We start from the raw sequence: 15,732 nt of genomic DNA, 5'->3' as shown, positions 1-15,732 counted from the left end.
TGTGACATGGTTAGTAAGATCCACATCCCTTTGATGCACTCTGAAAGTCTTGGCTACTGTTTGCTCAGCCAAGCCATGTAGCATACTTTAGTTTTCTGGATGGGATGAGAAAGAAGCTGTGACCAGCACAGCTCATTCACAGGATCCCACTTTTCCTTGTGGGAGGAATCGTGGACCAAAAAGTTCTCTCTTGGCACTGAGCTATGCCACCGTGGGGAAGGGGTGATGCAAGTAAAGCAAAACCATTACTGTCACTTTCTTCAATGCATCCAATTTTGGACTTTTTCCACCAATGGTGTACTGGAACTTCTACACTGGACTCTCAGCCTTCCACAAAGGCACTCTGTTCCATGGGTGATTGCCCAAATTGGTGTTCTTTTTCGAGGAAGATGGTAAGAAAACCCCTATTTTGTCATTTGGATGTCATTGTTCCCAGTTTTCATCTTTGAAGTCAATGCCAACAATGCAGAACATGGTTGATGCCTGCTTTGGCACCCTACAACAGCAATGCACTAAGTAAATGCTTAAGAACCTGAGAGATTTTGTGCTCTAAGGCAGTAACAGTCTCCCAATTATGTTGTTCTGTCCCTTACAGGAGGTGATTTTCCTTGTGGTTTCCCACAGGCTACTCAAAATGTACTGGTTGGTGTATCTTTTACTTGGCTCTCCATTCAGCAGAACGGCTTGTGTAGAGTTTTAGTCTCCACATGTGTATTTTGACTTTCCATTTGGTGCTTTGGCAGGAATGCAAGACTTCAATTACCTCAGCAGCAACTGTTTCGAGATCACCGTGGAGCTTAGCTGTGAAAAGTTTCCACCTGAAGAGACTCTGAAGAGCTACTGGGAAGATAACAAAAACTCCCTTATTAGCTACCTTGAGCAGGTAAACACCATCTCCAGCATAAAATGGGAGATCTAAGAGCATTTAAATCTGGCATACAATGATTTCCTCAGAGGAGTCCGGTCCAGAAGAGTCCATCTAACTCATAATGAGGACTCTACATTTGGAAAACATGTCAGTAGTGGTCCAAACAGGCTTTCATTTGTCAGAGATTTTGTGGTTCATGAATATTCCCTGAGAACTGATTAAACTGAGATTTGTGGGAAGTGAGGTGATACCCTGTTTTCATTCATATTGCTCTAAGCCAGGCAGTCCTAGCACCCTCCTCCATCCTGGTCATCTTGGGCCAGTCAGGCATCCCTGGCAGGACTAGGACAAGAGTGAGGTAAGTGAGACACTGAGAGCCCAAAATTTAAGGAGGCACTTTTTCTTGGAGGCATGCGGGTATAGGATTAGCACCTGAGTGTGAGTGCTTCCTTAAATTCTGTGCCTCACATGCTCCACTTGTCTCAGCCTCGACTTAGTGAGATCTCAGGTAATCATAATAATTACCTTTACGGGGTGTTTACTGTTTCCCATGCATTGTTCTGAATGCCTTACATGTAATCGTTCATGCATTTAATTTTCACAACAAACCTGTGAGGGAAGTGGTATCATCATCATCATCGTCATCTTCATCATCTTCATCATCTTCATCATCATCATCATCCCTGAATTAAAAGTGAGGAATCAGAGACCAGACAAGTTAAACAGCCTGCTTGAAGTCAATCAGGCAGAATTTTATTTAATTTTATTTTTTATTTTATTCATGTTTTATTTATTTTTGAGACAGAGAGAGACAGAGCATGAGCAGGGGAGGGGCAGAGAGAGAGGGAGACACAGAATCCGAAGCAGGCTCCAAGCTCTGAGCTGTCAGCACAGAACCCGACGCGGGCCTCGAACTCACAAACCGCAAGATGATGACCTGAGCTGAAGTCGGACGCTTAACTGACTGAACCACCCAGGGGCCCCAATCAGGCAAAATTTTAAACCAGGCTGTCTAGTTCCAGAATCACCATGCCATATTGCCTCTGATGACAGAAACTTAGATCTTCACTAGACAGGCACTTATATAACCATTCCTGTGGAGTCTGTACAGAATTTGGCGGGGCGGGGGGGGGGGGGGGAATCTCATCATCTACCAGAGTTAGATACCTTACCTACTGAGACTCAATACAGGCCACTCGCTGCCAACCCCACATATCTATACTATGTAGACATTGGCACCAACGGCCATGGGGGCGAAACAGACCTAAAGACTCTGTTCCTTGCCTGCAGTGCCGTGACAGTCTCCAAATTGCATTCTGTATATGGCTGTTTACACCCAAAGCCAGAGAGGGTGATATCAGTTTCACATGCCAGCAGATAGTCCAGATTAATTTAAACACTAATTTGATACAAACAAATGCTATGAAATAAACGTGAATCTATTTGCATATATGTTGACATACAAACATGCATATGAGACTGATGCATTTAAAAAGCTGTAAAATCAGCTCAAGCATTCTTTTACATGTGTCAGATATCCATATAGTACCTTACCAAAAGAGATTCTCGTGGAATAGATCCACTGTTACTCACAATGATTAAAAATTACTTATTACACAGGATTTTTTCAATCAGTGGAATCCCACTTCATGTTAATATAGAAAGGCATTTTCCGCAACAAAGGCTAAGGATAATTAGCCATGTCGACCCTAGAACGACCTTGATAGGAACCCCTCTAATAGTGTCTCCTTCAAGGAGAGCTGTAAATGTATTTTCTGGGTAGAGGAAGTAAGACTGGGCTATTTGGTATGTGTTCTCCATTTAGATATCAAATAATGTCTCTTTAATACAGTGCTTTTCATTTTATTTACGTATTTTTTCAACAAAAATTTATTCAGCTACTCTAGTGTCCTAGGCACACTGTGAGGCACTGGGGATAGTGACTGACTTCGTATTCGTGGAGTTCAGAAACATCAATACCTAATCACAAGAGAGGATGATAAATGCTAAAATAAAAGTCCATTACAAAATCGGTGGTGGTACACTGGGTCCCTAATCCAGTCCTGGCGGTTCAGCAAAGGCTTCTTGGGACTACTGTAAGATTTACTATAGTTGAAACACCAATAAGATGATTACTCTGATCATCAATTAAAAAAACAGATTCAGCTGCTGCTTAAGTCTTGGTTCTTAAGAAAAAACTCAATATAAAAGAAAACCCACAAAGGTATACCATCAGGAAAGAGGAGAATATTCGTTATATTTATGGTGGCAGGTAGGCATGTATTAATTCATCTAAGAGCTATATCAATTTATATAGAAATAAACTGAAAAGAAGAGGGTTGTACATACCTGTTTTATGCCCCTTGGAATAAGAATGTGATCTGTCCACACTATAGGACATAAGTATTACGGTGCAAGTTGTGTAGAAGCAAGAAGAGTGATATTTACAATGAGCTCATCCAACTTGCTTCATAGAACACTCTAATTTAGGGACTCAAAGGCTGATGACATATGAGTGAAGACTGCCAGAAGTTCTGTGTTGAAATCATTTCATTGACAATGAGACACAGTATGGTGGGAATCAGTAATTGAACACCTGGACCTAAAGTCTAACCATGGATTAGTTTACGACTCATGGAAAATAGGTGATTAGGAGGTCTAATTCTATAATTGGTTGAGAGGAAATCTCTTGCAGAGTTTTAAAGGGATGTTTGTAGGAATTGGAATTGTAAAGTTAATTAGTACAGTTTGCTGTGGTGGAATGCCTCTCTCTCAATAGCTTTGGAACAGTCTAATTCTCAAAATTCCTCACAAAATTCACAAAGAATGGTTCGTGGGTGCCTGCACCAGAATCACCTAGATTCTTGTTAAAAATGAGTTTCCTGTTCCATCACTGAATCCCACTCCCTGCATGGTAGGACCCCCAAGTCTCCATTTCAGCAAGCTCTCTGGGTAACACTTAAGTATAGGAGGGCTTAAGGGTTACTGCTATGCACAGTTTTAGTAACAATGGAGAATCTTCTGGATGTTCTTTGTTTTTCCAGCTTTGGTTGATTGATGTCCTGGAATCTGAGGAGAGAACATTACAGGAGGGACAAGTGTAGCAAATAGTTTCTTCAGGCATGAGTGAAATTTGAATTTCTCTGTGATTTCCTTTGCAAAAGCCATAAAGTGACAGCTGCATTCATGTAGACTTGTGAGAGCCCATAACATTTCCATTGAGATTTATTACTACAGTGGAAGTTTTCCAACAGAGAAGTTTGCTCCAAAAACTGGCTTATCAGAGACAGATACTTATTTCACTATTTGTTAAGCTACAGACCATAAGTCTTGGTTTGCAGAGGCTGAAAAAAGTAATGAATATTAACTTGGTGTATTTGTGCCTAATGCAGGTGAACTATATGTTTTTGGAGTGATTGTTTGACTTATTTTCCAATGATAAGGGAATTTAAAAATTTATTTCTCTAAGGTTTATAATATTGATAATACCGGGATTTTGGTGCCTCAAGATGAATAAAGTACATGTAGGTAAATAATTGCTTGTTTGCAAGCTTTCTAAATTTCTTTGATGAGCCCTCATCTTAAGAAATTTAAAGATTGTATTTTCTTCCCTGATTTTCTTCTCTATGTATATCTTTCTTCCTTTTCTGTAAAAATTTTCAGATCCCCAAATTGCCTTTACAGGAAAGAAGTACGTGTGATTTTTGTAGAGTTTCAGAGGTTTTGCTTTAAAAAAAACTAGCAAATGCAAAAGGATTTGCTGATAATCAGGGGCATCCCCTTGCTTAAACATTGTACCACTGTCAGATTTATTCTCTGATGACAAAAGCATACTTGACACTTATTGTGCCTTCTGCAGGAAAGATTCCAGTATCATCGGTAGCAAAAGAATATTCACTTTCTAGGGTTAAATTGAGTGAGGAGGAACCTGAGCCAACCTGAGCCTTTGAGAGTTCAGGAATCTTCTGTTAAGTAATTAAGCTTAATGAATTACCATTTGGTTTTCCAGAAGCACTTTCCAAGAGACCTGAAGTGACTCTCTGTCACTTCAAACACACACTGATTTAGCTGAACCATTGTTTCAAAATGAGGGAAAAGAAATCTGCTTTTATAGTTTGTATTGCTTTAGTTGTTGACTGCAACTTAATCTGGGGGGCATTATTCTCGACAGCATCTTCTTCATTTTCTTTCTGAATCGAATCTTCAGTTTTGAAGTTCACAGATCTTTCATGTCACTTATTTTCAAGCAAATAATATTGTTCGATTGCAAGAGCAATCACAGTATGTGTTTTCATTCAAAATGAACAAATATTAAAGGGCTATAATGTAATATTATTCTTAACTGGCAGTGGCCATACAACCTATATATAGGTGACCCAATATAAGAGGGACAAAGTCATGAAATATGCTAAGACCAGAACTACTTTACAGATGTGATAGACAATTTTGTTTTTGTTTTTGTTTTTCATTCTGGTGGTTCGGAAGGTACTTTAATGCCTTTCTTTCACTCAGAACGAGATTTCAGTTTTCAGGGTTTTTTTGTTTTTTTTTTTTTTTGTTGTTGTTTTTCTCATTTGTCCACTTGAGGAAAAGCAGTGTAAAGAGTGTTCAACAAAATTCAGCAGCCTCATGAGCATATTTTGATCCTTAAACAATGAGGATCTACAGTATTTTGCTAGCAAATAAGGAGATTCTTGACAGAGATGTGTCGTCAGATCATTTCTAGTATGATTTTTGTGGTTGTTCTTGACCTTTACAGATACACCGAGGAGTTAAAGGCTTCGTCCGGGACCTTCAAGGTAACCCGATTGCCAATGCAACCATCTCCGTGGAAGGAATAGACCATGACGTTACATCTGGTGGGTGTTCTCTGCCGTGATCTGGAGGCTCTAGTGCTATACACAGAGCACGATTACTTGTTATTATAGTTAACAATTTTTATGCTATTCTAAGCAAAACAATTGACTGCCTCCTGTCTCTTTACCTCCCTCTCTCCCAGCTTTGACCTAGTTACATTTCCTTTGTGGGAGCGAGTCAGGCAGTTACTCTGGATGGCTGCTGGCTTAGAAATTGGGGTGCAGCAGGTGGCGCCCTTTCCTCAGCTGTCTCAGCCGGGAGCTGCCGGGTGGTGCCACCCACTGGAGATTCTGTGGAGTTCCTGAGGCAAAGGCAGATGAACTAGCTGGAGTTGAATTATCAGTGTCTTTCCCTTCTGTCTTAAGTGCTAATAAGCTGTTAATGGGACGACCTCAGGAGGGAGTGAAAAGAGGGGGAAAGAAAAATGCCAGTGTCTAGGATTCCTCACACATTTCTTTATTTCATCTGTATGAAAAATCCAGACTCATTCAGGGTTAAACAGGATGTTAACAGAATTGAGGTGGATGTTAGCTATTTCTGAGTTCCAAATGCCTTTTCCATTTTCCCTATTTGGAGACAAGGATGTATTTTCCTGGAAAACCTACATAGTCCCATTCCATTTATCCAGCAACAATATGTTTTTATGTATAATCTACTCATTTATTTCTAGACCTTGTAATTAATGAACCTTTACCTTATTTTCCAAACCACTCTATACCATTACTTCTTTCTTAACCTCCTCATTTATAACTTGTATATTTTAAAAATCCTTAACGTTTCCCCTTTAAAGCTCCATTTATTTATCTATTTAACAAATATTTATTAAAACCCCAGAAGATGTGGCCAGCACATCTTGCCAACCAATATACCAGAATCTATGCCAAGACATTGCTCCCTTAGCCCTCGGGGAGCCCAGACCTTGATCCCCTCTGCCACATGAAGTCTCTTCTGTCTGTGAACCCTGGTGCCATAGAGATATGATTGCCTCTGCATTCAATGGTATCAGAATTTTAGGAGAATGTAACAGGGGGAAAAAAAACATAGGTAAGAGTGAAATCTGAGGAGTAAGAGTGAAACATAGGTAAGAGTAAAACTGTGGAACACTCCACCCCTTTGAGGGCAAAGTAGTAAGGAGGAATGGAGTCTGAGGTAGAGAGAGAACCAAGTGCATTTTCCTGGGAGCCCGGAAGTATTTCAAGATGGAGGGACTGATCCGGAGTGCCAGGTAAGCTAAACCTTTCAGAAGAACCAGTGTGGAGAATCCCGACAGAATCTGTTTCCACGGACCAGTGGGAGCCTGATCGGAGGGTCTAAGAGAGACTAGGAGAGACATTAGAAAAAGAGAGTATTGACAAATCTCTTCAGACATTTTGCTGTAAAGCGAAAGAGATAATGATGGCGCCTGTTGAAAGGAGATGTGGGGGTCAGAGGAAGACCGAAAGAGGTGGCCAGGAGGGTTTTCTTTATTCTGATTTCATTTTCATAGTGAAATAAGATGTAAAGCATCTACTGGGAGTGAGGATGAAGAGGATGTGTCGGCAGTGTTAGGAAAAAGGAAAAAGTGTGAAATGTCCACTAGGACCTTGCTACTCAAAGCTCAGCCCCCACCAGCAGGTGAATTCAGCACTGCCCTGGAGCTGGTTAGGAATGCAGAATTTCAGGCCTCACCCCAGGGCTAGTGAATTAGAATTCGCACAGTACCTAGTTTCCCAGGTGATTGATATGCACTGGTCTAGGAAGATGGGAGTGTGAAAGGATCAGGGAGGAAGGGACCAGAAGGAAAGCAGGGCAGTTCCCTGCCCTCGGTTAGGTTGGTGTGTATGTGTCGGAGACTGATGAGCGTGATGGTGTGTTTCCTCTGGCTCCATGAAGCTGGTGACAGGTGGAAGGCCGAAAATTATCCAGGATTGGTGGCTTGCCAGGCATGTATAACCAAGAGGGAAAAGCAAATGAGTTGAAGGCATGTGCTTTCAGTGATTATAGGGTGGCCAGGGAACCTAACCTAGGTTAGGAGGGAGCTGTGGACATGTGGGGTGAGAAAGAGTGTGAACCTTACTTCTGCTTAAGAATTCTCTGGAGAACTTACTGAAAATGCAGTCCCTCCAAGACCAGCACTCCAGAACAACGTATTCTGAATCTTCAGAAATAGAGATTTCTCACAAGTTTCTAAGGGTTCTTTATCCCTGATGGATAAAGAAGATGTGGTATGTACATACAATGGAATGTTACTCGGTGATCAAAAAGAATGAAATCTTGCCATTTGCAACAACGTGGATAGAACTAGAGGGTATTATGCTAAGTGAAATAAGTCAAAGAAAGATCAATATCATATGATTTCACTCATATGTGGAATTTAAGAAACAAAACAGATGGGGAAAGGAAGGAAAATAAGATAAAAAGAGAGAGGGAGACAAACCATAAGAAACTCAAATACAGAGAACAAACTGAGGGCTGTTGGAGGGGTGTTGGTAGGGGATGGGCTAAATGGATGATGGGTATTAAGGAGGGCAATGTTGGGCTGAGCGCTGGGTGATGAATCACTAAATTCTACTCCTGAAATCATTATTATACTATATATTAACTAACTTGGATTTAAATAAAATTTGAAAATTATAAAATAAATAAATAAAATCTAAAAAACAAAACAAAAAACAAGAACAAGTACCTCAGGTTTCTGATGAGGCTTTCTTGGACCACACTTTGTGAAGCACTGATCTAGACTTACACCATTGGGTCTTCATGTCAAGATACTTGGCCAGAATCAAAACACAGCATCAGATGCCCTGACTCCATGTTTGGGGGCTTTCTATATCTTTTTACCTGTGCCACACCTGACATGATTATGAAGATCCATTATCTTATAAGATTTATTGACAATTTGACATTAGTATTTGTAAAATTGCTATTAGAAATTACTTCCTCTAAGAGAATGTAACACTGATTTCAATGGAATGTTATCAAATTCCATAAACATTTACTTTCAAAATAGGGAATCGAAGAAATTAAACGGAGGTATACTGGGTATTCCTAAAATGGCATAATTAGGTGATTTGATATTTTGTTTCCTTACAGCAAAGGATGGCGATTACTGGAGATTGCTTGTACCTGGAAACTATAAACTCACAGCTTCAGCTCCAGGGTATCTGGCAATAACAAAGAAAGTAGCAGTCCCTTATAGCCCTGCTGTTGGGGTAAGAAATCATAATTGCTAAGATTTATTAAGCAATTAATATGTGTCAGGCATATTTAAGTGATTTATATTTAGTCTTCGTAATAACCCTATGAGGTAGGTACCACTAATACCCCCATTTAACAGATGAGAAAACTGAAGCTGGCAAAGTTAAGTGACTTGACCAAGGGCTCCTTGGTCGATTTTATACCATTCAATGTGAAGCTCCCTTATTGCTTCTCAGTTTTTTGAAGACCTACCCAAGAACATCAGAGACAACTTAAAAAAATTAAACTTTTATTTGCCACAGTGATTTCAGTTTAAATGAGATTTCTGTTCCATTTATCTTTTTATTTCCAGCATCCAATATAATACTTTACTGAATGAGTAGTTGGAAAAATTGATCATGCCTGCAAGGTGATTTTAGGCATTAACCAAACTTTTATTAAGCACATATTATGAGAAAGACCCTCTGCTAAGCGGTATCAAAAAGTGCATCTCATTTAAGGAGGTGCCACCTATTTTGCTAGGAAGGTGAGGATTCTACTGCTATCTTTGCATTACATTTTTGGAACCAGGAAATGGCCTGCAGACTTTCCAGTCGAAAGACTTACTTGTAAAGAATTTATTGCATTTTTGTTCATGCCCCTGAGTTGGAGTATAAGGGCTTGGTTTTGCAAACAGAATACCTTGAGTTTTTTAACTGATGCTTTGGTTTTCATTGTGTGTATGTGTACATTAGGCTGTATATGTATATATGTGTACATTAGGCTGTATATGTATATGTATAAAGATAAATTTGGGCAAATGAAACCTGGAAAAAAGTAGCCCCAGAAATAGGTTGTAAAACATTTAATTATTTGGATCTTAGCCTTTCTGGCCTGCGTTACTTCAAGGAAGTAGTGAGTATAGTCATATTCCTAAATATCTAGGGGCTTAAGTGGCCAGATGAAGGAACTCTTGGTTCCTTTTTTTTTTTAAATATTATTTTTATTTCTGATTCATTTTTCTGTTTATTTATTTGCTTAGTTTTTTGAGACAGAGATAGAGTGACAGAGAGAGGAAGCATGCTCGTGCATGTGAGCAGGGGAGGTGCAGAGGGAGAGGGAGAGAGAATCTTAAGCGGGCTCCACACCCAGCAAGGAGCTCCACAGGCAGGGCTTGATCTCATGACCATGAGATCCCGATCAGAGCTGAAATCTGAAGTCAGAAGCTTAACCAAATGAGTCACCCAGGTGCCCCAAAGAACTCAGTTCTATTTGCAATGAGGACAGAAGTATCTAGAGGCCCTGAGAAGGGTTGGGGTTGGGGAGTACAGATTTTGAATAGCCTTTTGTGTAGATGTAGGGATTGTCCACAGACCTGATGAAAACTCCCAGTTCACACTGAGAGTTGAGTTCCTGGGCCCCTTGCCTCTGTGGTTGTTTGGAGATGTATGTGCCTCCATCAGTTTCTTTAACAGATTCAAGATTCTAGAAAGCAGAACTTATGGTTTGGGACACCAGGACACTGAACTACATTCTTCATATTTTCCCAGCTATTAGGAGAAAACTCAAGGTTTATAGGAGAAGCTCAGTGAAGAGTCAAAGTTAGAAAATTCATCCTAAATTACATCTTCTTATTGGAGGGAAAATTGACTTAAAAAAATCTGCTTTTAAATAATCCTGCAAAGCTATTAGATCAAAGCACATTTTAAACATAATGGCTTTTGATTTTTTTTTCCTCTGAAAGTATCTTTTATCACAAGAGATTTTTAGGATATACTATAGCTCAGGTGGCTATACTGAGCTTACCCTATAAGATCTAAAACTGCAGTATTTTTTTTTTTACTTAATTTCAGCTTTTAAAAGTACACATGCAGTTGGTAACAAAATATTCTTGTTTTTCTCCTTTAGGTTGATTTTGAACTGGAGTCATTTTCTGAAAGGAAAGAAGTGGAAAAGGAAGAATTGATGGAATGGTGGAAAATGATGTCAGAAACTTTAAATTTTTAAAAAAGCTTCTAATTAGCTGCTTTTAATCAATCTATCTATACAGTGTAGTATGATGTAATGTGGCCATTTTCTTTTAGATCTTGTGCAATATTTAACATTGATTTATTTTTAATCATTTAAATATTAATAGATATCACTTAAAATAAACAATTAGACTTTTAGGTAAAAGTATAAGAACTTGGTCTGTTTCTTCTCATGTAACATTGATTTTCCTACATATATTACATGGAGAACTATAGGAAAGGTTTGAGTGATCTGCCATTTTAGACTTGAAGGAAATATTCCACGTGTTATTTACGATCCAGAAGTTTTTGAGTATTTCTGGCTTTTAAAAACTAATGAAGTCCTTTTAGTGTAATGGTAACAGTGCCACATAGTGAATGCCACTGAAAAGGTCAACAGCTACATTTTGGTGTTGTGAGCATTATACCGCAAGACTTACATAGTTCAGTATAAATTGTCATTTGTCTTGTGCTGACTAGCTATATAAGCATGATCTTGTTAATGCATTTTTTGGACGGGAAGGAAAAATAAATGTTTAGAAAGGGATTTTATGATGAGAATTGACTTCCTGCTTGCACATACGGGGGCGATACTGTTATATTATTCAGCCTGCTAACACTACTTAAAAGCTTAGGGTTTTCTCTTGGTTGTAGATTGGTCTAGAATTGTATTCTGAATGAATAAAGGTAAAGAAAAATATCCCCATGGTCTTTATTTTAATTCTCTGTGATTTTTGGTCTAGAGCGGTAGTCTTGTCATTAAAAAGTGTATTTCCTTGATAATGGGCTCTCACTTGTTAATCCTCGCCGTTTTAAAATTTGGCTGTGATTGGGGCGCCTGGGTGGCGCAGTCGGTTAAGCGTCCGACTTCAGCCAGGTCACGATCTCGCGGTTCGTGAGTTCGAGCCCCGCGTCGGGCTCTGGGCTGATGGCTCAGAGCCTGGAGCCTGTTTCCGATTCTGTGTCTCCCTCTCTCTCTGCCCCTCCCCCGTTCATGCTCTGTCTCTCTCTGTCCCCAAAATAAATAAACGTTGAAAAAAAAAAATTAAAAAAAAATAAAATTTGGCTGTGATGGCTGTTTGCCAAGCACAGTGCAAACTCCGTGTATATTATTGGGGTGGACAAAAGGTTTTGAATCCATGGATCTTATGGATCAGTTTTGGACATAGGCTTTAAATATATGTATACAGAAATGAGTATGTAATTATCCATTGTGATAAGTAAAAATGGCAGGAAGAACAGGATGTGCAGGAAGAGAACATGATAGAGAAACTTAAATGAGACCAGCTGAGGGGACTCAGAAATAACCTCTTGATGTATGTAAGCCCGGGTCCAAAATATAAGCAGGTGTGAGCAATGCAGTGACTGAGTGTATGGGTGTGTGTGTGTGTGTGTGTATGTGGTGGTGGTGGTCGTATGGTTGATCAACATCCAGGTATGGGTGTTTGTTAAAGTAGTGTTAACTGTTGTAATACTAGACCCCCAAATATATAATGGCTTAAGCATGATAAAAGCGTAGTTTTGACTCAGACACATGTAAGAGATACCTGAAGTCACTTCCACCCATGGTTTATTGCCCAGAGCTAGTCACACAGCCCCGTTGGATGACAATCTTTAGTGAGCAACACTGTCACTAGTGTAGTTCTGCCTTCTGGTTGCCAACATAGGTTTGCTCTCCTTTCTTCCAAATATAGAAGTCACTTAACCCCGTAACAAGTGAGGCAACTTAAATCAAGGCTTTGAGCTTCAAGTTTGGGATTTCTGAGTGATCCCACAATAACCTCTATATCAGATCAGCATGTGGCCCCTCTTGCTCCACAAATCTACAAACAAAAAAGACAGGTTATTGCATCCTTCACTCCCAACATACAACAGAATAGGGTCAAGATAATGTCATAAACCCTCCAACTTGAAATGGTGAGGAATGAGAGGTGCATAGTATCCACTGGTCTACAGCAATTCTGAAATCTTGCCAAGTGGATATTCTAGGCCTGCTCTTCTGGGGCTGGAGAATGGTCCTGGTTTCAGAATTGATTCTGGACTCTGGAAGGTGCTTTTCTTCTTTTATTCTGCAAGACCGTGATGTGGCACTCTTGAACTCCTTCTCTGTCTTTCATTTAAGACCTAGGTTAACGGAGGTGCACCACCTGGTATGTGGGACCTCCCCAAGTCACTGAAGCAGATGGAAAGAGAGACTGAAGAATCAAGAATGGACCTTTTATTGACTTAGCCTGGGGAAGACACATGTCAGCTCTTCTCACAATCTGTTGGCCTGGGCTAGTCATATGAGTTTGCCTAACTGAGCAGGATGAAGGAAATATGGAGGAACAAATAGAATATCTGTCTCTGCCACCAGACCAAGTCAGCTACGCATTCAGCTATTGGAAGGAAGGTGTTCACTCCATGTAGTCTTGCCCTTGAATCTATTTGTTATGAAACAGGGTTTCAAAGGTCTCCACTTTCCTGGCCATGCCCTCGGCATGCTCTGATTTATCAAATGAAGGGTTTAGAATCGAATGCTGTTGGGAGGGAAATTCCTCTTGGTCAGTGTTTCTCTGTTGAAGGACCTCCACTGGGATAAAACTGGCCTCTGTTCCCATGTCTCACCCACTCTTCCTACAGTGAAGTCAATCACTTAATTGTTGAGTGATGGCAGGTAAGCTGACCTAATCGGGTGAACAAATCTATCAAAGGACTGTAAGCTTCCTCTTTCCCTTTCTTCTCTGACCTGGACAGAGGCAGTTCCAGACTCTCCCTTAGGTACTGTGGTAGGCTTTGGGTGTGTGCGCAGGGACAGGAAGGGCTTGTGGGCATAGAAAATTAATAGGCTCTTTGTACCACAGATCTAATGTCACTTTTTCCAATTAGTTTATCAATAACAAAGCTGTTTAACCTGTCTGTTGGTTTCCTGTGTCTTACTTTTCAACTGGTTCTGAACTCAGGAATGGAAGAAATGGGTACTATATGTTGGATCCCTAAAATTTTCAAGAGGTATAATACTTTAATACATGAGGTGTTTCTGTTTTTGTTTTTGTTTCTTTCCAAAAGTCAAGAGGGACCAGCCGCTCTCTCATTTTGGTTCCCATACTTCTCTTAATACACTTTAAGATGGACAGACATTTTTTGGAGGTTTTATGTCACATTGCTGCCTCATATAAATTCAGCATAAATGAAAACTCTGTGTTAAAGCTTTGATTTAGTTTGAAAGTAACTGTTAGATCAGGTAAGAATCTGGAGGCTGTGAGGGCTGAGTATTAACCAGATCTGGATTATGAACAACAGAGCTAAATTGTTGTAGGTAACAAAAATCAGAAAGGGAGGGGGCTGGGGAATTGATTTTCATGAAACAATGAACACATTTTAAACTGCTTTTTTCCCCTTCATAGACAGAGAAAATCAGACATGTTATGGAAGAAATAGCTAATCTCCACTCACATTTTGATTTTCAATTCTTTGCATAAACAAAGATAAACATTACTTGCAGAAAGGGAACCATGAACTTTGATATTCATATTTTATTTATACAACCTCTGAAATCTTTCCATGATTTGGTATTGCGGGAGGCTAAAAAATCATCACTTGTTCCAACATATGACTCAACTTCTCTTTTCTAAATCCTCATGAGGATTTCTTCTCTGGATAGAACTGGACAGCCTTTGGAGTTTCTGCCTCAGAAATGTCAAGATAGAATGTACTTGGACCTTTAGTTCGAAAATAAATACACTACATCCTGGTCTTGCTGTTCTTAGGTAAATATCATTTCTGGTGCTTACAAATGTTCTGATTCTCTACCCTTTGCTTCTTTTTACTAGACAGCCAGTGAATCAATTCAATTATAACAGGTTTCCAGGGTAGTGTATAACTTTAGTTTCCTGCGATTAACTTAAATCATTGAAACATTTCCTGAGGATCAGTGGTTTTTTTGTAACTTTTTTTTAAAGTTTATTTTTATTTATTTTGAGAGGAAGCTAGAGAGAAAGCAGGGGAGGGCAGAGAGAGAGGGAGATAGAATCCTAAGCAGGCTCCGCGGTGTCAGCTGGGAGCTGTCCACGCTTTGTGTTGGGCATTTGAAATATAGGATTTTGAAACCCCACCACAAAGCTGTAAGCTAGGAACTATTGCAATATTGCTGTTGAACAGATGAAGAAATAGGCTCAGTATTTAAGCTAAATTTTTTTACCTCACAGAACTGGTAAGTGGTCAGACCAAGATTAAAACTCATGTCTGTCTGATTCCAAGTGTGTTTTTACCCTACTTTGTTTCTTTAAAAAAAAATTTTTTTAATGCTTATGTATTTATTTTGAGAGAGAGAGAGTGCGCGAGCATGGGCAGAGGAGGAGCAGAGGGAAAGGGAGAGAGAATCCCAAGCAGGCTCTGCACTCCCAGCACAGAGCTAGGTGCGGAGTTCAAACTCATGAACCGGGAGATCATGACCTGAGCTGAAGTCAGACGCTTAACTGACTGAGCCAATCAGGCGCCCCTACCCTACCTCATCTCTTTAGCATGACCTGGAAAGGACCAAATTCTTGATGAAACATATCTTTGTTTTATATTCCTTTGACTACTTCACATGTGCTGATCACTACACTTCTGGGTTCTGAGCACGATTTATGCCCTACCCTTTAAAGATAATTAAAAAAAATTTTTTTTAATGTTCATTTATTTTTGAGACAGAGAGAGACAGAGCATGAACGGGGAGGGTCAGAGAGAGAGGGAGACAGAATCTGGAACAGGCTCCAGGCTCTGAGCAGTCAGCACAGAGCCTGACGCGGGGCTCGAACTCACGGACGGCGAGATCGTGACCTGAGCCGAAGTCGGACGCTTAACCGACTGAGCCACCCA

The 15,732-nt window shown here is 39.9% G+C and overlaps 1 protein-coding gene across 1 annotated transcript in view; it reads left to right on the top strand.

The window, feature by feature from the left end:
- Window positions 1-11,582, top strand: part of CPE (carboxypeptidase E) — a 116,308-nt gene extending 104,726 nt beyond the window's left edge. Inside the window, exons 6-9 of the mRNA XM_043566027.1 lie at window positions 744-883; window positions 5,628-5,727; window positions 8,798-8,916; window positions 10,790-11,582. Of these exons, the coding sequence (XP_043421962.1) occupies window positions 744-883; window positions 5,628-5,727; window positions 8,798-8,916; window positions 10,790-10,888 (458 nt within the window). The 3' untranslated portion in view covers window positions 10,889-11,582. The remainder of the gene's footprint in view (window positions 1-743; window positions 884-5,627; window positions 5,728-8,797; window positions 8,917-10,789) is intronic.
- Window positions 11,583-15,732: the final 4,150 nt, after the last annotated feature.

This window comes from Prionailurus bengalensis, chromosome B1 (assembly GCF_016509475.1).
Source record: "Prionailurus bengalensis isolate Pbe53 chromosome B1, Fcat_Pben_1.1_paternal_pri, whole genome shotgun sequence".
Taxonomy (NCBI): Eukaryota; Metazoa; Chordata; class Mammalia; order Carnivora; family Felidae; genus Prionailurus; species Prionailurus bengalensis.
The sequence above is the reverse complement of the archived record's forward strand: the minus strand, read 5'-3'. Positions and strand labels throughout refer to the sequence as shown.